This window comes from Nerophis lumbriciformis, linkage group LG13 (genome assembly GCF_033978685.3).
Source record: "Nerophis lumbriciformis linkage group LG13, RoL_Nlum_v2.1, whole genome shotgun sequence".
Lineage (NCBI taxonomy): Eukaryota > Metazoa > Chordata > Actinopteri > Syngnathiformes > Syngnathidae > Nerophis > Nerophis lumbriciformis.
In genome coordinates, this window is record NC_084560.2 from 37,510,421 (window position 1) to 37,535,420 (window position 25,000).

General features: G+C 39.0%; 2 protein-coding genes across 4 annotated transcripts in view; one reads left to right on the forward strand and one right to left on the reverse strand.

Annotated features, from left to right (window-relative positions):
* The window catches only part of pla1a (phospholipase A1 member A), a 19,612-nt gene extending 16,678 nt beyond the window's left edge, over positions 1 to 2,934 (forward strand). For both annotated transcript variants that reach the window (XM_061970872.2, XM_061970873.2), the window contains exons 9-11: positions 228 to 333; positions 2,414 to 2,569; positions 2,646 to 2,934. In XM_061970872.2, coding sequence (XP_061826856.2) covers positions 228 to 333; positions 2,414 to 2,569; positions 2,646 to 2,742 — 359 coding nt within the window. In that variant the 3' untranslated portion in view covers positions 2,743 to 2,934. The remainder of the gene's footprint in view (positions 1 to 227; positions 334 to 2,413; positions 2,570 to 2,645) is intronic.
* A 1,958-nt stretch (positions 2,935 to 4,892) lies between these two features.
* popdc2 (popeye domain cAMP effector 2) overlaps positions 4,893 to 25,000 on the reverse strand; it is a 22,717-nt gene continuing 2,609 nt past the window's right edge. Inside the window, exons 2-4 of one of the 2 annotated variants that reach the window (XM_061970530.2) lie at positions 15,180 to 15,288; positions 11,843 to 12,254; positions 4,893 to 6,569 (exon numbers count right to left, since the gene is read on the reverse strand). In XM_061970530.2, coding sequence (XP_061826514.2) covers positions 6,484 to 6,569; positions 11,843 to 12,254; positions 15,180 to 15,288 — 607 coding nt within the window. In that variant the 3' untranslated portion in view covers positions 4,893 to 6,483. Of the gene's footprint in view, positions 6,570 to 11,701; positions 12,255 to 15,179; positions 15,289 to 25,000 lie in introns of both variants that reach the window. The other variant, XM_061970529.2, reaches the window with a different exon arrangement.

The window sequence follows — 25,000 nt, forward strand, 5'->3', positions numbered from 1 at the left end:
TAATTGTAACAGTGTTAAACTTGTTTATACGGCCACCCTCAGTGTGACCTGTATGGCTGTTGATCAAGTATGCATTGTATTCACTTATGTGTGTGTACAAGCCGCATATATTATGTGACTGGGCCGGCACACTGTTTGTATGGAGGAAAAGCGGACGTGACGACAGGTTGTAGAGGACGTTAAAGGCAGTGCCGTAAAGGTATTTTATTTTGACGTTTGCGTTGCAGCTCACCACATCCTGCTGGCCATGGAGGTCTCGGCGCTGAGTAAGAGTGCGGAAGTCGAGGTGACGCTGACGACCGGCAGCCTGGCGACCGAGCAACGACTCCGACTGTGAGTACCAGGATTTGGAGTCACTAACTTGAAAGAATTGGATTTGAATTGGTTCCGCCATGTTGGATGTTGAGTTGGGATTACAGGAAGTGGAATCCGACTGATGGCAATTTAGTTCCTAAATGCCAAGTAAAGGCAAGACTTTGTCACTTTTATGCTGAAAAGCTAACAGTTATAATGCTAAACAGTTTAGCATTCTGGCTAAGAATAGCGGGATTTTGTCACAATTAACAAAAAGTTTGGCTAAAATGCTTAAAAAATACTTAACACTTAAATTTATCACACATTCCTTCCATTTTGAATACAGTAAAGCATTCTGGGAAATTTAAAATTTATTTTCCATTCTAGTACAGGAAGTCATTTCAGTAGAAATTGTGTGTGAATTCTGAAAACAGTTAGCAAGCTACTGCCTCTCACGCCCCCCCTTCCTCGCCCCCTGCTCACAGTTAAATCTTTAAAGGGAACTAAACATTTTCACGCACCCCCGAACGGAATGTTTATTTATTAATCTGTACGTGTCAAGATACTTTATTACTATTAGATGCTATTATGCTATTGCCTCTCACGCCCCCCTGAAGTGAATGTTTATTTATGTATCTATCTGTAGGTTTCATTGCCTCTCACGCCCCCTGAAGTTAATGTTTATTTACCGATCTATCTGTATGTGTCATTGCCTCTCACGCCCCCCTGAAGTGAATGTTTATTTACGTATGTGTCCATGCCTCTCACGCCCCTCCTGAAGTGAATGTTTATTTTCCTATGTGTCCATGCCTCTCACGCCCCCCTGAACTGAATGTTTATTTATGTATGTTTCATGGCCTCTCACGCCCCCCCCTGAAGTTAATGTTTATTTACCGATCTATCTGTATGTGTCATTGCCTCTCACGCCCCTCCTTAAGTGAATGTAATTCTAGTTATTCATTACTACTGGAAATGCTATTACCCTATTGTCTCTCCCACCCCCTTCCCCCGACACATTTACATATGTGTCCATGCCTCTCACACCCCCCTGAAGTGAATGTTTATTTACATATGTGTCCATGCCTTTCACGCCCCCCTGAAGTGAATGGTTATTTCTGTATGTGTTTATGCCTCTCACGCCCCCCCTGAAGTGAATGTTTATTTACGTATGTGTCCATGCCTCTCACGCCCCCTTGAAGTGAATGTAATTCTAGTTATTCATTACTACTGGAAATGCTATTACCCTATTGTCTCTCCCACCCCCTCCCCCCGACACAGTTACGTATGTGTCCATGCTTCTCACGCCCCCCCTGATTTGAATGTTTATTTACGTATGTGTCCATGCCTTTCACGCCACCCTGAAGTGAATGGTTATTTCTGTATGTGTTTATGCCTCTCACGCCCCCCCTGAAGTGAATGTTTATTTACGTATGTGTCCATGCCTCTCACGCCCCCCTGAAGTGAATGTAATTCTAGTTATTCATTACTACTGGAAATGCTATTACCCTATTGTCTCTCCCACGCCCTCACCCCGACACATTTACGTATGTGTCCATGCTTCTCACGCCCCCCCTGATTTGAATGTTTATTTACGTATGTGTCAATGCCTTTCACGCCACCCTGAAGTGAATGGTTATTTCTGTATGTGTTTATGCCTCTCACGCCCCCCCTGAACTGAATGTTTATTTTCGTATGTGTCCATGCCTCTCACGCCCCCCTGAAGTGAATGTTTATTTACGTATGTGTCCATGCCTCTCACGACCCCCCCTACAAAGTGAATGTTTATTCTCGTATGTGTCCATGCCTCTCACGCCCCCTGAAGTGAATGTTTATTTACGTATGTGTCCATGCCTCTCACGCCGCCCCTGAACTGAATGTTTATTTATGTATGTGTCCATGCCTCTCACGCCCCCCTGAAGTGAATGTTTATTTATGTATGTGTTCATGCCTCTCACGCTCCCCCTGAACTGAATGTTTATTTTCGTATGTGTCCATGCCTCTCACGCCCCCCTGAAGTGAATGTTTATTTACGTATGTGTCCATGCCTCTCACGCCCCCCCCTTAACTGAATGTTTATTTACGTATGTGTCCATGCCCCATTAAAAAGTGTGTGTTGCAGTCAGAAGAGTGCGAGCGCCTACACCACCATGATGGCTCACCCGGTGGCGCTGTGCGAGATCCACTCCATCAGCATGCGGAACACGGGCGCTCGCCTCTACCAGCAGGGGAGCGTGCACATCAAGTGGGTGTGTCTGTCCCACGTGGTCGCCAACACGTACGTCCGTCACGCCTGCAACGTGGCAAAAGTGGCGGGGATTGCGCAATCACGCGCCCTGTTTTTTGTTTGGCAGGCGCGAGGAGCCGCTGTGCATCAACAACGTCAACGTCAGGCGGGGGGCGCCGTGGTCACATGACTTGGTGCAAGTGTGCGGCCTCTTCCGACGATGACGTTGCCCCCCCCCCCGGTGCCGGTCGGTAGCGTTCTCTAGGGGTTGGGCGCCATGCATGCTGGGGTCCCGCCCAGGGCCCAATTGAAGCAAGCGCCCCTGGCTGGTGTAATCATGAACAACCTCTGACCATGTAGTTTGTGTTCTAACAGCGTCGTCACCATGGCAACAATAAATCAATAAACAGACTCACTGCAGAAATAAACAATCTTTTGTTGACCTTATTTAACGCCTCAAACAAATAAATAAGGTTTATTTTGTTCTTGCAAGGCATACAAAATAATCACTCCTATGTTAATGTTGACCTAACTCACTATTTTCTCTCATCCCCCCTTACAGACAAAAGTTTTTCACGCCCCCACCAAAGTTGATGTTTATTATGTTTCACTGTACGTGTCAAGATAGTTTTTACTAACACTAAAGATTCTACTGCGCTATTGCCTCTCATGCCCCCCTTACCCCACCCTCACGAGGCACCCCCTGCTATTTTAGGAAAGGGGCTGTTAGGTTTTTGTTTTTTTCATGCCCCCCCCTGAAGTGAATGTTTATTTGCCTATATGTGTCAAGATAAACACTATTGCCTCTCCCCTTACCCAGACACCTCATGCCCCCCCACCCTCAGGAGGCACCCCCTGCTATTTTAGGAAAGGGGTTTTGTTTTTTCCACGCCCCCCTGAAGTGAATGTTTATTTGCCTGTATGTGTCAAGATAAACACTATTGCCTCTCACGCCCCCCCTTGACCTAACTTAATATGTTGTTATATGTGAAATATACTGTAGTTTAGTAGTAGACTTAAAATAATCATGTATATTTACATGACATTATGTAATAATATGTGTGAATACATTTCTAAATGACATATTTAATTAAAAAAAAAAACTAATTAATTAAGCATTAATTAAAATAACTACATGTTGATTGTATATAGTTTTATCAAATATCAATCAATATTTTCATAATAATTTGGATATTTTACCATTTTAAAATATAATAATATTACAATTAAAAGTATGACATTTAGACTTGCTGGCGACAATATTAATATATATATTAAATATCAATAATAATTTGGATATATGTTTTACTATTTTTAAATATAATAAAAGTTAAAAGTATGAAATGTTGACTTATGTTGTGTGTTGGACACTATATAGATATATTCATATATATATATACCGTATTCTTCGGACTATAAGTCGCTCCGGAGTATAAGTCGCACCGGCCGAAAATGCATAATAAAGAAGGGAAAAAACATATATAAGTCGCACTGGAGTATAAGTCGCATTTTTGGGGGAAATGTATTTGATACAAGCCAACACCAAGAATAGACATTTGAAATGCAATTTAAAATAAATAAAGAATAGTGAACAACAGGCTGAATAAGTGTACGTTATATGAGGCATAAATAACCAACTGAGAACGTGCCTGGTATGTTAACGTAACATATTATGGTAAGAGTCATTCAAATAACTATAACATATAGAACATGCTATACGTTTACCAAACAATCTGTCACTCCTAATCGCTAAATCCCATGAAATCTTATACGTCTAGTCTCTTACGTGAATGAGATAAATAATATTATTTGATATTTTACGGTAATGTGTTAATAATTTCACACATAAGTGGCTCCTGAGTATAAGTCGCACCCCCGGCCAAACTATGAAAAAAACTGCGACTTATAGTCCGAAAAATACAGTAGTAAAAAGGAATAAATACCAATTATTCAACATAAAGATAGTATTAAAGGTAATTTTTCAAAATAAAATAGGAATGCATATTAAATAATCTAGAAGGATAAATAAGTCCACATTAAAATAAAGGAAAAAGAGCACGTACACTAAACAGTTGATATGAAAATACAATAAGTCAAAATGTCATTTTTAAGTGTTATATTTTAAAATATCCAAATTAGTTTAAAATATTTTTGGATATTTAATGTATTAATATTGTAGCCAGCACACAGTATAAGTCAACATGTCATATTTTAAGGTTATTATATCTTAAAATAGTAAAATATCCAAACTTATAAGAAAATATTGATTGATATTTAACTGCTTAAGGTTATTATATCTTAAAATAGTAAAATATCCAAACTTATAAGAAAATATTGATTGATATTTAACTGCTTAACAGCTTAAGGCCCAAGCTGTTTGTTTACATGCTTTTTTTTAAGTTCTCTTTGCTATTTGGGCTTATTGGACCCTAATTAGAATAAAATCTAAGAATCATCTTTTGATATGATGTACTTAGTCCACAAGTACACAAATGTGTACTTCATGTGTAGTGACATGCTAATTCTTATTTTTACACTTATTTTTTTCAAAATTCAATTGTATGTTATACTCTTCTGACACCACCAGATGGCAGTATAAGTGTCCACATAAGTGTCCATAAGACCCCAATTCAGTAGTGTGCACAATTTTGGAAATAAGAGCTAAAGGGTGCTGTCCACGCATGTGGCCACTAGGCCTTTCGAGGTCTAATTTTAAATGTATTATATTTAAAAATAGTAAAACAAATATTCAAATTATTACAAAAATATATATTATTTAATATATATTGATATTGTTGCCAGCACACAGCATAAGTCAACATTTCATACTTTTAAGGGTATTAATATTATTTTGCAACCGTTTACCCTACAGTCATTTACCTGGTATGTGACACTTGTTAACTGTTAGCATGCTAACATTAAAGGGCTAATTTAAAAAAAAAAAAATTTTACACTTTTTTCTCTAATTCCCCAGCCATACACCTTAGAGTCATATAACTTGGTATATGACACAAGCTAACTGTGAGCATGCTAACATTATTAGCATGCTAACTTTTTGAGCTAGTTTCGCAACTGTTTACACCAGAGTCATATAACTCGGTATGTGACATTTGTTAAATGTTAGCATGCAAACGATAGCATGCCGAAAAGCTAACTTAAGCATGTTAAGTTTTTCCATCTAATTTTACACTTTTTTCTCTATTTTTGCAGCCATATACCTTTGTGTCATATAACTTGGTATATGAAACATGCTAACTGTTAACATGCTAACGTTGGCACACATGCTAAATGTTAGCTATTTTATGTACGCATGCTAACATTTTAGGCTAGTTCTGTAGCTCATTTTGTTCAGTCACACCTAAAACTCAGATTCCGAAACTCGGCAGCATCTTAAAAGTACGGTGGCTTTCTCAGGGGGGCGTGAGAGGCAATAGCATAAAGTTATATTTTAAAATAGTACAATATCCAAAATTAATTTGTCATATTTTTTTTATACTTAATATATATTAATATTGTAGCCAACACACAGCATAAGTCAACGTGTCATATTTTTAAGTGTATTATATTTAAAAATAGTAAAATATCCAAATTAATAAAAAAATATTGATTGATATTTATCTACCGGTAATTGTTTTTGATATTTTATCATTAAAAAAACAAACATTTTCCTTCTTCTCCGCACAGGAAGTGAACAAAGTTGAAGTTGATTGTGAGTTGTGACGGTAGCGTGGTCATGTGACAGGAAGTAGGCGGGTCCGACTGCACAGGAAAAGCTTTATGGAGAAAAGTTGGCCCCCTGACGTAGAAATGTGTGGAATAAAAAGTGACACCAAATAAAAAGTAACTTTGCAGTCCCACTGAAAAGCGAAGCAAAAAAAAGAAAAAGAAAAAAGAATAGTGGTCCAAATGTTGAAGTTGTGAGAAGAAAGGAGACAGGGATGGAAAAACCTTGGTGTGCCGAGTCGTCACAATTTGGGCGTGTCGGTCGGTGCGAGCGGCGCCCTGACGCTCCTCTGGAAGCGGGGCGCTGGAGTTGTGTCGCCGTCATCCCCTGCGGTAACAAAACTCTCATTAGCGTTGGAAAAAAATAGCCTTCAACTTTAGCACAAGATGGCAGAACTTCACGCTAACACGACTTTAGCTAGGATGTTTTTCCTTCATACATTTATTTGTAGAGATGTCCAATAATATCGGCCGATAAATGCTTTAAAATGTAATATCGGAAATCATCGGTATCGGTTTCAAAAAGTAAAATTAATGACTTTTTAAAACGCCGCTGTACGGAGCGGTACATATCCGCTAAAACATGATGCTAACAGAACTTTAATGATACTAAGATAATTTTAATGACACTAAAATAATCTTGCATAATGCTAACAACATTTTAAATAACGCTAACAGAACTTTCACTGATGCTAACAATATCTTAAATGATGCTAACAGAGCTTTAATGATGCTACCAGAATCTTAAATTATGCTAACGGAACTTGAATGTTACTAACATAATTTTAATGATGCTAAACTAATCTTAAATAATGCTAACATAATCTTAAATGATACTAACAGAGCTTTAATGATGCTAACAGAATCGTAAATAATGTCAACAGAACTTTAATGATGCTAACAGAATTTTAATGACACTAAAAAAATCTTACATAATGCTAAAACATTTTAAATAACGCTAACAGAACTTTCACTGATGCTAACAATATCTTAAATGATGCTAACAGAGCTTTAATGATGCTAACATAATCTTAAATGATGCTAACAGAACTTTAATGATACTAACAGAATTTTAATGACACTAACAAAATCTTACATAATGCTAAAAACATTTTAAATAACGCTAACAGAACTTTCACTGATGCTAACAATATCTTAAATGATGCTAACAGAGCTTTAATGATGCTACCAGAATCTTAAATTATGCTAACGGAACTTGAATGTTACTAACATAATTTTAATGATGCTAAACTAATCTTAAATAATGCTATCATAATCTTAAGTGATACTAACAGAGCTTTTATGATGCTAACAGAATCGTAAATAATGCCAACAGAACTATAATGATGCTAACAGAATCCTAAATGATGCTAACAGACCTTTTAAGATGCTAACATAATCTTAAATGATGCTAGCAGAACTTTATTGATGCTAACTGACCATCAATGGAAACTTTAACATACTGGAATCATGCTAACAGTTAGAATGATGCTAACAGAACCTTCCCTGATGCTAACATAATCTTAAATGATGCTAACACAACTTTAATTATGCTAACATAATCTTAGATGATGCTAACAGAACTTTAATGATGCTAACTGAACCTTAAAATGATGCTAACATAACTTTCCCTGATGCTAACAGAAAAATAATGATGCTAACACAACCTTGAAATTATACTAACGCAACTTTCCCTGATGCTAACAGAATATTAATGATGCTAACATAACCTTAAAATTCTGTTGCATAACTTTCCCTAATGCTAACAGAACTTTAATGGTGCTAACATAATCTTGATTATGCTAACAAAATCTTAAATTATGCTAACTAAACGTTCCCTGATGCTAACAGAAATTTAAATGCCGCTAACAGAATGTCAATGATGCTAACAGACCTTCAGTAGTTGCTAATCATGGAACATTTGAGGACGCTAAAAACATTTGGATTCATGCTAAGAGAACCTTTCATGACGCTAACAGAACTTAAAATGATGCTAAGAAAACTTTCCCTGCCCCTAATAGAACCTTAAATGCCGCTAACAGAACTTTGAATGATGCTAAGATAACATCCTATAATACTAACAGACCTTCAGAAGTTGCTAATCATGAAACACTTGAGGACGCTAAAAATATTATAATTTTAAATAATACGAGGAGAACTTTTCCTGATGCTGAAAGACCTTTAAATGGTGCTAAGCAAACTTTCCCTACTTTCCCAACAGACCCTTAAATTATGCTAAGAGAACTTTAAATGACCTTAAGAGAACTTTAATGATGCTAACAGACCTTTAAAAGTTGCTAATCATGGAACATTTGAGAACGCTAAAAATGTTTGGATTTATGCTAACAGAACCTTTTGAACTTTAAATAATTCTAAGAGAACTTTCCTTACCGCTAACAGAACCTTAAATGACACTAAAGATAACTTTCCCTGATGCTACCAGACCTTCAAAAGTTGGCTAATCATATAACCATTGAGAAAAAATAATTGGACTGATGCTAACATAACCTACAGTGATGCTAACAGAACATTAAACTACGCTACGATAACCTTTCCTGATGCTACCAGAACTCTAAACTACGCTAAGATAATGTTTCCTAAAGCTAACAGAACTCTAAATCGTGCTAAGGATGCTAAGAGAACTTTCCCTAATGCTAACGGAACTTTAAATTACGCGTAGTGAACTTTAATGATGCTAACAGACCTTGAAAAATTTCTAATCACGGAACATTTGAGGTTTCTACGAATATTCAGACTCATGCTAACAGAACTTTCAGTGATGCTAACAAACTTCAGAGCAAACATCTGTAAGGATGCTAACAAAATTGTTGATGAGACGATTGAAGTTCATTTACCGTATTTTTCGGAGTATAAGTCACTCCGAAGTATAGATCGCACCGGCCGAAAAAAAAAGAAGGAAAAAAAACATATAAGTCGCACCGGAGTATAAGTCGCATTTTTGGGGGAAATTTATTTGATAAAAGCCAACACCAAGAATAGACATTTGAAAGGCAATTTAAAATAAATAAAGAATAGTGAACAACAGGCTGAATAAGTGTACGTTATATGAGGCATAAATAACCAACTGGTATGTTAACGTAACATATTATGGTAAGAGTCATTCAAATAACTATAACATATAGAACATGCTATACGTTTACCAAACAATCTGTCACTAAATCACATGAAATCTTATACGTCTAGTCTCTTACGTGAATGAGCTAAATAATATTATTTGATATTTTACGGTAATGTGTTAATAACTTCACACATAAGTCGCTCCATTGCGTAGAACATCTTTTGCCCAGACTGCCTTTTCAATAAAAGGACCAAAACTATGGAACTCTCTACCTGACACTTTGAGAAGTATACCTGACCTGTCACTTTCAAAAAACAAACAAAATGATGGCTAGTTGAGCAACAATCATGTTTAGTTTTTACTACCGTATTTTTCGGACTATAAGTCGCAGTTTTTTTCATAGTTTGGCCGGGGGTGCGACTTATACTCAGGAGCGACTTATGTGTGAAATGATTAACACATTAGCGTAAAATATCAAATAATATTATTTATCTCATTCACGTAAGAGACTAGACGTATAAGATTTCATGGGATTTAGTGATTAGGAGTGACAGATTGTTTGGTAAACGTATAGCATGTTCTATATGTTATAGTTATTTGAATGACTCTTACCATAATATGTTACGTTAACATACCAGTTGGTTATTTATGCCTCATATAACGTACACTTATTCAGCCTGTTGTTCACTATTCTTTATTTATTTTAAATTGCCTTTCAAATGTCTATTCTTGGTGTTGGCTTTTATCCAAAGACATGCACCTGGGGATAGGTTGATTGGCAACACTAAATTGGCCCTAGTGTGTGAATGTGAGTGTGAATGTTGTCTGTCTATCTGTGTTGGCCCTGCGATGAGGTGGCGACTTGTCCAGGGTGTACCCCGCCTTCCGCCCGAATGCAGCTGAGATAGGTTCCAGCATCCCCCGCGACCTCAAAAGGGACACGCGGTAGAAAATGGATGGATGGATGGATGGGTTTTATCAAATACATTTCCCCAAAAATTGCGACTTCCACTCCAGTGCGACTTATATATGTTTTTTTCCTTCTTTATTATGCATTTTTGGCAGGTGCGACTTATACTCCGGTGCGACTTATACTCCGAAAAATACGTAATTGCTTTTTATCTAGTCTGCACTTTGTCTGTGTTATTATTATTATTGGCTTTTATCTAGTTTGCACTTTGTCTGTATTATTTCTATTATCATTATTATTGACTCATCTTTGCCTTATTCTATTTTTTATTTTCCTATTTTAATGATGTTGGATCTGTGTTGTTGTTGTTGTTGGGGACAAGTGTTGTAAATTAGCTTTGGCTACAAACACTATGATGCATACATTGGATAACTGTCTCAGATGTCTATGTTTTTGTATCTGTCCCTATTTCAAATAAACATCTATAATAATACAATAATAAGTCGCACCCCCGGCCAAACTATGAAAAAAACTGCGACTTATAGTCCGAAAAATACAGTAATTTGTGGTGCTAACAGCATTTAATGATTTCAACAGAATGTTAAATGATTCTAACAGCTACCATAGAGAGTGTTCTAGTGATGGGTTGATGAGGCGTCATGAAGCGTTTCAACACATTGCAAAACTGTATTGCTACTGTGTCGATACTGTGTCACAAAATACTGACATCTGCTGGATATTAAAAATCCCTACAGGCAACCTATGGACCGACTCAACTGACACTGATTTTATGACCTAGTACATACAATAATATAAACCAAGTCATTGTATTTCATTTAGGATTATTTCATATCTTCATTTAAATAAAAATATATTTTTATCTTTTTTAGATACAGTCAATAAATAATGTGAACATGTATCATAACATGGAAATCTAAGAGAACGTGTTGTGAATGAGGATGCTTGTGGACTGGGAATTTTTATTTATTTATTTTTTACACATTTTTATTTAAAAAAAAAAAAGTTTTTCCAATGTATTAAATTTTAGACGATTTCTCTTCTTAGTTATTATTTCTCCGGCTGTAGAAAAGACCCGCTCACAGGGCACAGAGGAGGCGTCAGTGCGACACAGGTCGCGTATCGGTCACGTGACCGAAACAGCTCATGATCGGTCACGTGACTTTCTAAAAGCGGTACGCGCACCGACACAGGGTTTTGCTCTATGAGCTCGACGCATGTGCCGATGCATCGGTGTTGCCGGACCCATCACTAGTGTTTACAGTTTGCTTTCCGTCTTTTTCTTTGCTTTCTGTCCGCAAAAACCATCGGAGCGAGTTGTACGGAGCGGATGACGAGTTTTAGACGAGCGAAAGGAACAGGTTAGCGTGACTCCACCGTTCTAGGTTAGTACGAGCCGTGCACTGCAAGCAAGTGTCCCGTGCGCCACCCGGTGCCCAGGTGAGGTACTTACATGTAGCTTAAGCGGTGACCCAGTGTGTTAGCTCCGGAACCCTGCCCCGCTACCTCATATAATCCCTCTCACTGCCATAGTCCATCAAGGAGCCCGCCACATCAGCAAAGTCCTCCAGGACCAGGCTGGTAGAGTCCTCACCGGAGGGCAGCTCGGGGTCCGACACCCACGGGTTCTGGTCATGGTCACACCGCGGGGGTTCGTCCGACGGGGTCTTCTGTTGCCGTGGTTGAGGTCGGTCTAGATCCGACATCTGGAGGTCCGGCGCGTCCCACTGATGCTCCTTCCGGGGGCCGCCGTCGTTGGTGCTCCCGCCCTCGCTGCTTTGCGACGAGGGCGCCAACACGTGGTAGAGGCTGGGCAGGCGGATGTCCAGAAGCACGCCGCTCTTGATGTAGAGCTTGTTGTTGAGGTTGTAGAGCTTCTCTGCGATGTCCAAGCCCAGCATGACGGAGAAGAGACGGGCGACGTAGCGCTCCTTGGACAGCAGCGAGAACAGGCGGCGGCGGCGCCAGGAGATGTAGCGCGAGTCCTCCTCGGCTGTCAGCGTGACCTGGAAAACACACGCTAACACGTTAACATCATGCGAGGTTAGCAATAATAGCACAGCAATGTGAGCTACATGCTAACATTATATTTGAACATTATGCAAGGTTAGCAACACTAACACAACGACGTGAGCTACATGCTAACATTAAAATTTTAACAACATGCGAGGTTAGCAACAATAGCACAGCGATGTGAGCTACATGCTAACATTAAAATTTTAACATGCGAGGTTAGCAACAATAGCACATCAATGTGAGCTACATGCTAACATTGTATTTGAACGTCATGCGAGGTTAGCAACAATATCCCACCGATGTGAGCTACATGCTAATATTAAATTTTAACATCATGCGAGGCTAGCAACACTAGCACAGCGATGTGAGCTACATACCAAAATTATATTTTAACATTATACAAGGTTAGCAACACTAACACAACGATGTGAGCTACATGCTAACACTAAAATTTTAACAACATGCGAGGTTAGCAACAATAGCACATCAATGTGAGCTACATGCTAACATTATATTTGAACATTATGCAAGGTTAGCAATACGAACACAACGATGTTAGCTGCATGCTAACATTAAATTTGAACATCATGCGAGGTTAGCAACAATAGCACATCAATGTGAGCTACATGCTAACATTGTATTTGAACGTCATGCGAGGTTAGCAACAATATCCCAGCGATGTGAGCTATATGCTAATTTTAAATTTTAACATCATGCGAGGCTAGCAACACTAGCACAGCGATGTGAGCTACATACTAAAATTATATTTTAACATTATACAAGGTTAGCAACACTAACACAACGATGTGAGCTACATGCTAACATTAAAATTTTAACAACATGCGAGGTTAGCAACAATAGCACAGCAATGTGAGCTACATGCTAACATTATATTTGAACATTATGCAAGGTCAGCAATACTAACACAACGATGTGAGCTGCATGCGAACATTAAATTTTAACATCATGCGAGGTTAGCAAAAATAGCACAGCAAAGTGTGCGACATGCTAACATAATATTTGAACATCATGCGAGGTTAGCAACAATGTACCAGCGATGTGAGCTACATGCTAACATTAAATTTTAACATCATGCGAGGCTAGCAATACTAGCACAGCGATGTGAGCTACATGCTAAAATTATATTTTAACATCATGCTGGGTTAGCAACCATATCCCAGCGATGTGAGCTACATGCTGACATTACATTTTAACATCATGCGAGACTAGCAACACTAGCACAGCGATGTGAGCTACATGCTAATCTGCGATTAACAGTTTATCAACTGAAACTGCGCCCTGAAAAGTGTTAGTACTGTAAGTATTGGAATGTTTTACGCACCATCTGTTTAATTGTAACGTGCATCTTAGCTTTCCTTTCCATTAATACATTTGGAAGTGTTGAAATCACCATGTGAAATCACAATGCTAATCAGTAGCAAGTCAAAAGGAAAGCCAAAGTTTGTTAGCATCAAGCTAGCACAATCTTGGAAAAGTAGAACCTCACTGTACTTACACTGGAGCATCAATTTCCTTGTTGGCATTGGAAAAATTAAATATTACATTGAGCAAGGGTGTCAAACTCACTTTTTATTGAGGGCCACGTCACAATTATGGTTGCTCTTAGAGGGCTACAATAAACTATGTGACGGACCATAAAAAATTATGTGACGGACCACTTTAACTGACGTCGTGGCGGACCACTTTAAATGATGAGACGGACCACGTTAAATGACGTGGGCAACATTAAATTATGTGATGGAACACGTTAAATGACGTCGTGGACCACATTAAATGACGTCGTAGGCCAATTTAAATTATGTGATGGACCACATTAAATGACGTCATGGGCCACTTAAAATTATGTGGCGGGCAATATTAAATGATGTGACGGGCAACATTAAATGATGTGACGGACCACATTAAATGACGTCATGGGCCACTTTAAATGATGTTGTGGACCACATTAAATAATGTGGCGGACCACATTAAATGATGTCGTGGGCCACTTTAAATTATGTGGCGGGCAATATTAAATGATGTGACGGACCACATTAAATGATGTGGCGGGCAACATTAAACGATGTCGCGGGCAACATTAAACGATGTGACGGACCACATTAAATGACGTCATGGGCCACTTTAACTGATGTGGTGGACCACGTTAAATGATGTGGTGTACCACATTAAATGATGTGGTGTACCACGTTAACTGATGTGGTGGGCTACATTAAATGATGTCGTGGTTCACTTTAAATTATGTGGCGGGCAACATTAAATGATGTGGCGGACCATCTTAAATGATGTGGCAGGCCACATTAAATGACGTGATGGACTACATTAAATGACGTCATGGGCTAATTTAAATGATGTGGCGAACCACATTAAATGATGTCGTGGGCCACAAAAAATTATGTGGCAGGCAACATTAAATGATGTGACAGACCACATTAAATGACGTCGTGGGCCACAATAAATGATGTGGCGGACCACGTTAAATGACGTTGTGGACCACATTAAATGATGTCGTTGGCGGACCACGTTAAATGATGTCGTGCGTGGGCCACTTTAAATTATGTGGCGGGCAACATTAAATGATGTGACGGACCACGTTAAATGATGTCGTGGGCCACCTTAAATGTTGTGGCGGACCACATAAAATGATGTGGTGGACCACATTAAATGACGTCATGGGCCACTTTAAATGATGTGTTGGACAATATTAAATAATACGATAATAATGTGATGAACCACAATAATCCCAATTCCAAATTGTGATTAGTCTAATTACAAATGGATTAATTTGAGTTTTCCAGCAGCTACTTTTTCCACTCATGGCATCTTTGGCTGTTAATGAAAACCTGTCAAGTCAGCAAACTGCAGCGGTCGACTTTGCACCAGCAGAACTCTGGTACCTGGAACTTTCCGTCCTCGTTGGGCCTCAGAGACTCCCACTCGGGGGAGTCCAAGAACTGGTGTGGGTGGATGTAGTGCAGGAACTGACCCTCCAGCGACACGTTGACCCTGGCAGCCAGAGACAAGGTGGCAGAGATTAGCCAGTGGAGGTCACTTTGGTCAGATGCCTTCAAAATACGCTGAAGGCTGCAGGCTTTCTTCCTCTGTGGATAAAGTCATCAGTCAGGGGGAGCTTTATGCCGACGCCCATAATCCAGGAAGTACATCAGAAAGCCTGCATTAAAGATTCTCTTTTCTCCTTCACACGCTTCAATGTTGCTTCTGTAATCGACCTCTGTCGTCACGTTTGTAGACCTGAACCACGGACCCACGCCGCGCCTTCAAAACCAACACATCAAAGATCTAGCATGAAATAAACGACGAAAAATGGCCAGAAGGCTTAAGTAACCAAAAAATGTAGGCAAAATGAGCTACAAAAAACTAGCATGCTAACAGTACTATGCAAACATGCTAACAATAGCATTTATTTACAGCTAGCTTTAGTGAAATATAAAAATATATGACACTATAGCTGCTAAACTAGGTAAAAAAAAAAGAAGCTGACATGCTAAAAATGCTACCTGTAACGTGTCAAATACCAAAATATATTACTCTGAAGTGTGTATATGAAAATGCTGTTTAAAATGCGAGCATACTAACGTTAGCATCCATCTAGTACCAAAATACGACTGAGGTGCAAACCTATAAAATTAGCTAAAAAAGAAGCTAGCATACTAACGTTAGCATCCATCTAGTACCAAAATACGACTGAGGTGCAAACCTATAAAATTTGCTAAAAAAGAAGCTAGCATAATAACGTCAGCATGCTAACAGTATCATTTGTCAAATAACAAAATATTTGTCGCTGAGGTGTATACTTGCAAAATTAGTATAAAAGCTAGTAAGCTAATATTAGAATCCTCACCATTGTGCCGCACTTTGGACACCCACGGGTTATACATATGTAAGACCCTAAACTCGAAGCGTTTAGGTTTTCATGGCTTCAAGTAACAAAAAATATGAGCAAAATGAGCTAAAGAAAATCTAGCACGCTAATAGTACTATGATAACATTCTAACAAAAGCTTGTGGTTGCAATTAGCATTAGTAAAATACCAAAATATAACACTATAGAAACTAAACTAGGTAAAAAAAAAAAAGCAGGCAAGCTAAAATTCTACCTGTAACGTGTCAAATACCAAAATATATTACTCTGAAGTGTGTACATGAAAAGGCTGTTTAAAATGCGAGCATACTAACGTTAGCATCCATCTAGTACCAAAATATGACTGAGGTGCAAACCTATAAAATTAGCTAAAAAAGAAACTAGCATACTAACGTTAGCATCCATCTAGTACCAAAATATGACTGAGGCGCAAACCTATAAAATTTGCTAAAAAAGAAGCTAACATACTAACATTAGCATCAATCTATTACCAAAATATGACTGAGGTGCAAACCTATAAAATTAGCTAAAAAAGAAGCTTACTAACGTTAGCATCCATTTAGTACCAAAATATGACTGAGGTGCAAACCTATAAAATTAGCTAAAAAAGAAACTAGCATACTAACATTAGCATCCATCTAGTACCAAAATATGACTGAGGTGCAAACCTATAAAATTAGCTAAAAAAAAAAAAGCTAGCATACTAACGTTAGCATGCTCACAGTATCATTTGTCAAATAAAATATTTTTCGCTGAGGTGTATACTTGCAAAATTAGTATAAAAGCTAGTAAGCTAATATTAGAATCCTCACCATTGTGCCGCACTTTGGACACCCCCGGGTTATACATATGGAGGATCCTAAATCTCGAAGCGTTAAGGTTTACATAGTTTCGAGTAACAAAAAATATTAGCTAAAAATTGTAGCATGCTAACAGTACTATGCCAACAATAGCGTGTGGTTGCAGATAGCATTAGTGAAATACCAAAATATATGACACTATACCTGCTAAATTAGATTTAAGAAAGCTATCATGCTAATGTTGGCATGCTAAAATGCTAAGTGTAATATGTGTCAAGTACCAAAATATATTATTCTGCGGCGTGTGTTTGAAAATGTTGTTTAAAATGTTAGCATGCTAACGTTAGCATAGACAATAGAATATTATCATATTTTTATTTGCATTATTAGTAAGTTAACGTTGAGCTGCAAACTTTGTGTACCGTATTTTTTGGAGTATAAGTCGCACCGGCCGAAAATGCATAATAAAGAAGGGAAAAAACTTATTTAAGTCGCACTGGAGTATAAGTCGCCTTTTTGGGGGAAATGTATTTGATAAAAGCCAACACCAAGAATAGACATTTGAAAGGCAATTTAAAATAAATAAAGAATAGTGAACAACAGGCTGAATAAGTGTACGTTATATGAGGCATAAATAACCAACTGGTATGTTAACGTAACATATTATGGTAAGAGTCATTCAAATAACTATAACATATAGAACATGCTATACGTTTACCAAACAATCTGTCACTCCTAATTGCTAAATCCCATGAAATCTTATACGTCTAGTCTCTTACGTGAATGAGATAAATAATATTATTTGATATTTTACGCTAATGTGTTAATAATTTCACACATAAGTCGCTCCTGAGTATAAGTCGCACCCCCGGCCAAACTATGAAAAAAACTGCGACTTATAGTCCGAAAAATACGGTAAATAATATCGTTTTTATGTTATGGGGCCGGTTATGAATAACAACACATTCATAACATAACAATTATAAAATGTGTGTGAGAATAATAATAATAAACAAAGCATTTTCACCGGGGGCCTTGGCATCTTTTACTGCCGGGGCCCTAAAAACATGGTGGGTATGACCACTGCTAGCCATGGTGATACAGAGGAAGACGAATGGCGTGTTGCAGCTGAACGCCAGTAAATCCCCGCGGGCGTGTTCATGCAAACATCTGCTCTGGACGCTCTCCAAGCCAGTGTTGGTGCGCTAGCGGCAGATTAGCGTCTTTTGGAGGCAGCTGACCTCGGCCATTGTGCGCTCCGCGGACCTTTCACAGTGCCGCGCACTTATTAGCTGACGGACGCTAAACGGGGCTAACTGAGGTCTGGACCGACAAGCTGAACTGCTGGGAAGATGTTGCATAACAAGGATGAGCATGACGATAATAAAACACACAACAGTGTCTTGTCACGAACACATCCGGCCAGTTAGAATGACTCTTCTAAATCCATCTCTTACGCCAGAGATTCTCAAACTGCGGTACGCGTACAACTAGTGGCTCCGTCTAGTGGTACGCCAAAGAAAACACATAATTTAAGTACAGTGTTTTATTTTCCGACATTCAAACACATTGTTACTGTGTGGATTGTTACAGTGACCAAAAGTGTTAAATATACTTGTTTTAATGAAAAATTGCGCCTACTATGCTGCCGTATTTTAATGGTGGTACTTGGAGAGCCACGTGTTTCCTGAGGTGATACTTGGTGACAATAAGTTTGAGAAGCATTGTTATGTCTTACACTAACACTGTGCTTCTCAATTATTTGTTGCCATGCCCCCCGTCCTGAGGACATATATAATAAATAAATAAATAAATAAATATATATATATATATATATATATATGTCTTAATAAGGTTATCCAAAAAATAGTGCTCGATACCGTAGTAGAGCGCAATATATGTATGTGTGGGAAAAAAAATCACAAGACTATTTCATCTCTACAGGCCTGTTTCATGAGGGGGGGTACCCTCAATCATCAGGAGATTTTAATGGGAGCATTCGCATACCATGGTTCATATAGGGCACAGAGTGGGTGGGTACAGGCTGGCCTAGGGGCGTGGTGATTGGCTCATGTGTTACCTAGGAGGTGTTTCCGTCTATGGCGGCATGCTGTTACAATTTCGCTGCGCTTGTTGAGGGATGACAGGTCTGGACGGTAAATAATAAACAGTTTCTCTTTCAAGCATAGGTTGCATCTTTTATTACCACTATTGTAAGGTGTGCTGGATGCAAGAATTTGCCATGTTATTGAATATTCAACATTATTGTCTTTGAGGTCCCAAATGTGTTTGCTGAGTTCTGTGGTATTTCGCAGGTTTTTGTTCCTGAAAGAAGCCTTGTGATTGTTCCATCTGGTTTTGAATTCTCCCTCGGTTAATCCTACATATGTGTCGGATGTGTTAATGTCCTTGCGTATTACCTTAGATTGGTAGACAACTGATGTTTGTAAGCACCCCCCGTTGAGAGGGCAATCAGGTTTCTTTCGACAGTTACAGCCTTTGTTGGTTTTGGAGTCGCTCTGTCTGGGGGCCGACGGCTCATTTGCAATTGTTTTGTTGTGGTTTGAGATGATTTGTCCTATATTGTTCATGCAGCTGTAGCTCAATTTAATGTTGTTCTTGTTGAATACTTTTCTTAGGGTGTTGTCTTTGGGAAAGTGTTTGTCAATCAGATTGAGGAATTTGTGTCCAATGTTAGTTGAGACGTTTTTGCTGTATGGGGGGTTGTACCAGATGATGTCGTTTCGTTTTCTGTTCTTTTTTGGCTGGTTTCCTGGCGTGGGTTCATAGGTGAGGGTGAAATTGTATCCGCTTTCATCAAGGGCTTTTTGGTACGGGGGGGTTGCTTGGTCAAATTCAGCTTTGCTAGATGACAGCATCGATAGCCTTTTATTGATTCCGGTAGGTATTCTTTTCGTGGTGGTGGGTGGGTGGTTGCTGTCATGGTGCACGTATTGGAGTGTTGTGTTGGGTTTCGTGAATGGTTGGTAGCTGTTATTTCTCAGGTTGAAAGTGACGTCAAGGAAGTTGACGGTTTGCTTGTTGGCTTCAATCGTGATCCGTAGGCCGTTCTCTTTGAAAATTTGGCATATGCGCTTCTTGGTATTCTCGCTGCTCCTTGGCGAGGCGCGACACACTGCCAGTCCGTCATCACGGTAAATACCAAGGTTCAGATTGAGGCTAGCGAGCTGGGAGAGGAGGAAACTCCCAACGAGTTCACACGTTTCTGCTCCGTCAAAACTTCCCATAGTGACGTCAAATGTTGCATTGTTCTTTTTTGCCATGGTGTACTGTTGTGGATGAGAATGGAGTTTTTTGCGTGGATGATGATGTTTCTTTCGTTGCCTGTGATTGAGTCGTAGTCTGAGGCGAAGTCTAGTGCTTGAGTCAGTAGGTCTTGCGTGATGGAAGGGTAACATTCCTCGATATCAAAGGAGATAAAGTTGTGCTGTTGTTTGTCTTGGATGTTGTTGAACCATTTGATTACTGCAGCTGTATTTCTCCATTGGTTGAGTGGTGTTTTGTCCTTGATTTTTGTGTTGACTCTGTCCAGGATTATTTTGCTGATTTTTCCTATTTCAGATTTAGTTGGGTTTATTAGTCGGCATGTTGGGTTATTTGCGAAGTTGGGTTTGTGGTCCTTCAATGTGATGAAGGCTTCCTTGTTGGCTGTGGCGTCCACCCTGTCCTCAATGTCCAGTTCAGCCGCGATCCTTTTATTTTCCAGGTGGATGTTCTGTAAGGTGTTGGGTTGCGCTTTTTTGTATGATTTGGTGATGCTTCTGTCCAGTAAGGTGTGGTGTTCTGGTATGTCCATTCTGTAGAAGTTTGTGGTTTTATCGGCAGCTATGATGAGGTTGTTTACTTTCTTGATGCGCTCCTTGTCATTTTTCAGCTTGGTGAGGAGTGGGTTGCGGATTGGCTTGAATTTGACTGATTGTATCATTCAGTTGAGGAACTAAAGGATTTTGAGAACGACATGCTCAAAATGATACAATCAGTCAAATTCAAGCCAATCCGCAACCCACTCCTCACCAAGCTGAAAAATGACAAGGAGCGCATCAAGAAAGTAAACAACCTCATCATAGCTGCCGATAAAACCACACACTTCTACAGAATGGACATACCAGAACACCACACCTTACTGGACAGAAGCATCACCAAATCATACAAAAAAGCGCAACCCAACACCTTACAGAACATCCACCTGGAAAATAAAAGAATCGCGGCTGAACTGGACATTGAGGACAGGGTGGACGCCACAGCCAACAAGGAAGCCTTCATCACATTGAAGGACCACAAACCCAACTTCGCAAATAACCCAACATGCCGACTAATAAACCCAACTAAATCTGAAATAGGAAAAATCAGCAAAATAATCCTGGACAGAGTCAACACAAAAATCAAGGACAAAACACCACTCAACCAATGGAGAAATACAGCAGCAGTAATCAAATGGTTCAACAACATCCAAGACAAACAACAGCACAACTTTATCTCCTTTGATATCGAGGAATTTTACCCTTCCATCACGCAAGACCTACTGACTCAAGCACTAGACTTCGCCTCAGACTACGACTCAATCACAGGCAACGAAAGAAACATCATCATCCACGCAAAAAACTCCCTTCTCATCCACAACAGTACACCATGGCAAAAAAAGAACAATGCAACATTTGACGTCACTATGGGAAGTTTTGACGGAGCAGAAACGTGTGAACTCGTTGGGAGTTTCCTCCTCTCCCAGCTCGCTAGCCTCAATCTGAACCTTGGTATTTACCGTGATGACGGACTGGCAGTGTGTCGCGCCTCGCCAAGGAGCAGCGAGAATACCAAGAAGCGCATATGCCAAATTTTCAAAGAGAACGGCCTACGGATCACGATTGAAGCCAACAAGCAAACCGTCAACTTCCTTGACGTCACTTTCAACCTGAGAAATAACAGCTACCAACCATTCACGAAACCCAACACAACACTCCAATACGTGCACCATGACAGCAACCACCCACCCACCACCACGAAAAGAATACCTACCGGAATCAATAAAAGGCTATCGATGCTGTCATCTAGCAAAGCTGAATTTGACCAAGCAACCCCCCCGTACCAAAAAGCCCTTGATGAAAGCGGATACAATTTCACCCTCACCTATGAACCCACGCCAGGAAACCAGCCAAAAAAGAACAGAAAACGAAACGACATCATCTGGTACAACCCCCCATACAGCAAAAACGTCTCAACTAACATTGGACACAAATTCCTCAATCTGATTGACAAACACTTTCCCAAAGACAACACCCTAAGAAAAGTATTCAACAAGAACAACATTAAATTGAGCTACAGCTGCATGAACAATATAGGACAAATCATCTCAAACCACAACAAAACAATTGCAAATGAGCCGTCGGCCCCCAGACAGAGCGACTCCAAAACCAACAAAGGCTGTAACTGTCGAAAGAAACCTGATTGCCCTCTCAACGGGGGGTGCTTACAAACATCAGTTGTCTACCAATCTAAGGTAATACGCAAGGACATTAACACATCCGACACATATGTAGGATTAACCGAGGGAGAATTCAAAACCAGATGGAACAATCACAAGGCTTCTTTCAGGAACAAAAACCTGCGAAATACCACAGAACTCAGCAAACACATTTGGGACCTCAAAGACAATAATGTTGAATATTCAATAACATGGCAAATTCTTGCATCCAGCACACCTTACAATAGTGGTAATAAAAGATGCAACCTATGCTTGAAAGAGAAACTGTTTATTATTTACCGTCCAGACCTGTCATCCCTCAACAAGCGCAGCGAAATTGTAACAGCATGCCGCCATAGACGGAAACACCTCCTAGGTAACACATGAGCCAATCACCACGCCCCTAGGCCAGCCTGTACCCACCCACTCTGTGCCCTATATAAACCATGGTATGCGAATGCTCCCATTAAAATCTCCTGATGATTGAGGGTACCCCCCCTCATGAAACAGGCCTGTAGAGATGAAATAGTCTTGTGATTTTTTTTCCCACACACATATATATATATATATATATATATATATATATATATATATATATATATTAGTGTAAAAAAAAAGTTTTCAGATTAATCGCAATTTCTATTTGTAACGATTCTTAATCATATATATGTATACATATTTTATATATATTAGGGGTGTAACGGTCCCCAAAAATGTTGGTTCGGTACGTACCTCGGTTTAGAGGTCACGGTTCGGTTCATTTTTGGTACAGTAAGAAAACAACAAAATATACATTTTTGGGTTATTTATTTACCAAATTTGCAAAATCTTCCACCAAAAATATTTTTCTTAGTGGAATATTTGATGTGAAGTAATGGGAACCTTGGATAGGTCAATAATTCATAATAACATTGATTTTGATTCAGTATTATGTTTTGAGCAATGACAGTTTGAAAGAAAAAAAAAAACAGCTTTGTTTTATTAGTCAACATTGCAACTTTTTCTAAATTACATTTAACTTTTAAGCTTTTTTATTTCACTTTTGTAATGTTCTTGTTTATTTTAATAGTATTTTTAGAATGTGCCGTGGGCCTTTAAAACATTAGCTGTGGGCCGCAAATGGCCTCCGGGGCACACTTTTGACACCCCTGCTATAGATAATAAAAAATTAAATCTGATAATTCTATGGATAAAAAGCAGAGCCTGGCGACGCATGCGCGTTTATCATAACTCTCTCGCTCTCTCTCTCTCTCTGCCCCTCCCTCACCAATGCTGCTGTGTGCACAATTTGTTTTGTTTTCAACCCCTTCTTAACCCTGAACGTACATTGAAAATACACGCAACCCTAACTCAAAATGCCGGACATTTGAGGCATTTAAGAAACTCCGCCCTGACAGCTCCGCAAAAGAGGACATGTCCGGTGAAAAGAGGACGTATGGTCAGTCTATCGTAGCCCGTTAGCTGCTAGCATGCCGTGTGTTGTGCCTCGGTGTGCATTGTTTACACAACGTGCAGTACGCTACTTAATATGTCCGTGTGGAAACTTGTTCGTTACACCTCCGAACCGAACCCCCGTACCAAAATGGTTCAATACAAATACATGTACCGTTACACCCCTAATAAATGTATATATACATACTGTGTAATATATATATGTATATATATATATATATATATATATATATATATATATATATATATATATATATATACATATATATATATATATATATATATATATATATATATATATATATATATATACACACATACACACACACACACACACACACACACACACACACACACACACACACATACATAAATACATATACGTAGGCGTATATACAGTACAGGCCAAAAGTGTGGACACACTTTCTCATTTCAATGAGTTTTCTTTATTTTCATGACTATTTACATTGTAGATTGTCACTGAAGGCATCGAAACTATGACACCTATGAAGTGAAAACCATTTCCGTTGACTACCTCTTGAAGCTCATCGAGAGAATGCCAAGAGTGCGCAAAGCAGTAATCAGAGCAAAGGGTCGCTATTTTGAAGAAACTAGAATATAAAACATGCTTTCAGTTATTTCACCTTTTTTTTGTTAAGTACATAACTCCACATGTGTTCATTCATAGTTGTGATGCCTTCAGTGACAATCTACAATGTAAATAGTCATGAAAATAAAGAAAATGCTTTGAATGAGAAAGTGTGTCTGAACTTTTGGCCTGTACTGTATATAACGTATTTTCCGGACCATAGGGCGCACCGGATTATAAGGCGCACTGCCGATGAATGGTCTATGTTTTCATATAAAAGGCGCACCAGATTATAGGGCACATTAAAAGAGTCATATTATTATTTTCTAAATGCAAAAGACTTCCTTGTGGTCTACATAACATGTAATGGTGGTTCTTTGGTCAAAATGTTGCATAGATGATGTTTTACAGATCATCTTCAAGCTGCTTTCTGACAGTCGCTTCAGGATACGCCGTTTTGTGGGCGGTCTTATTTACGTGGCTCAACTTCGACAGCGTCTTCTCCCCCTCACCTTT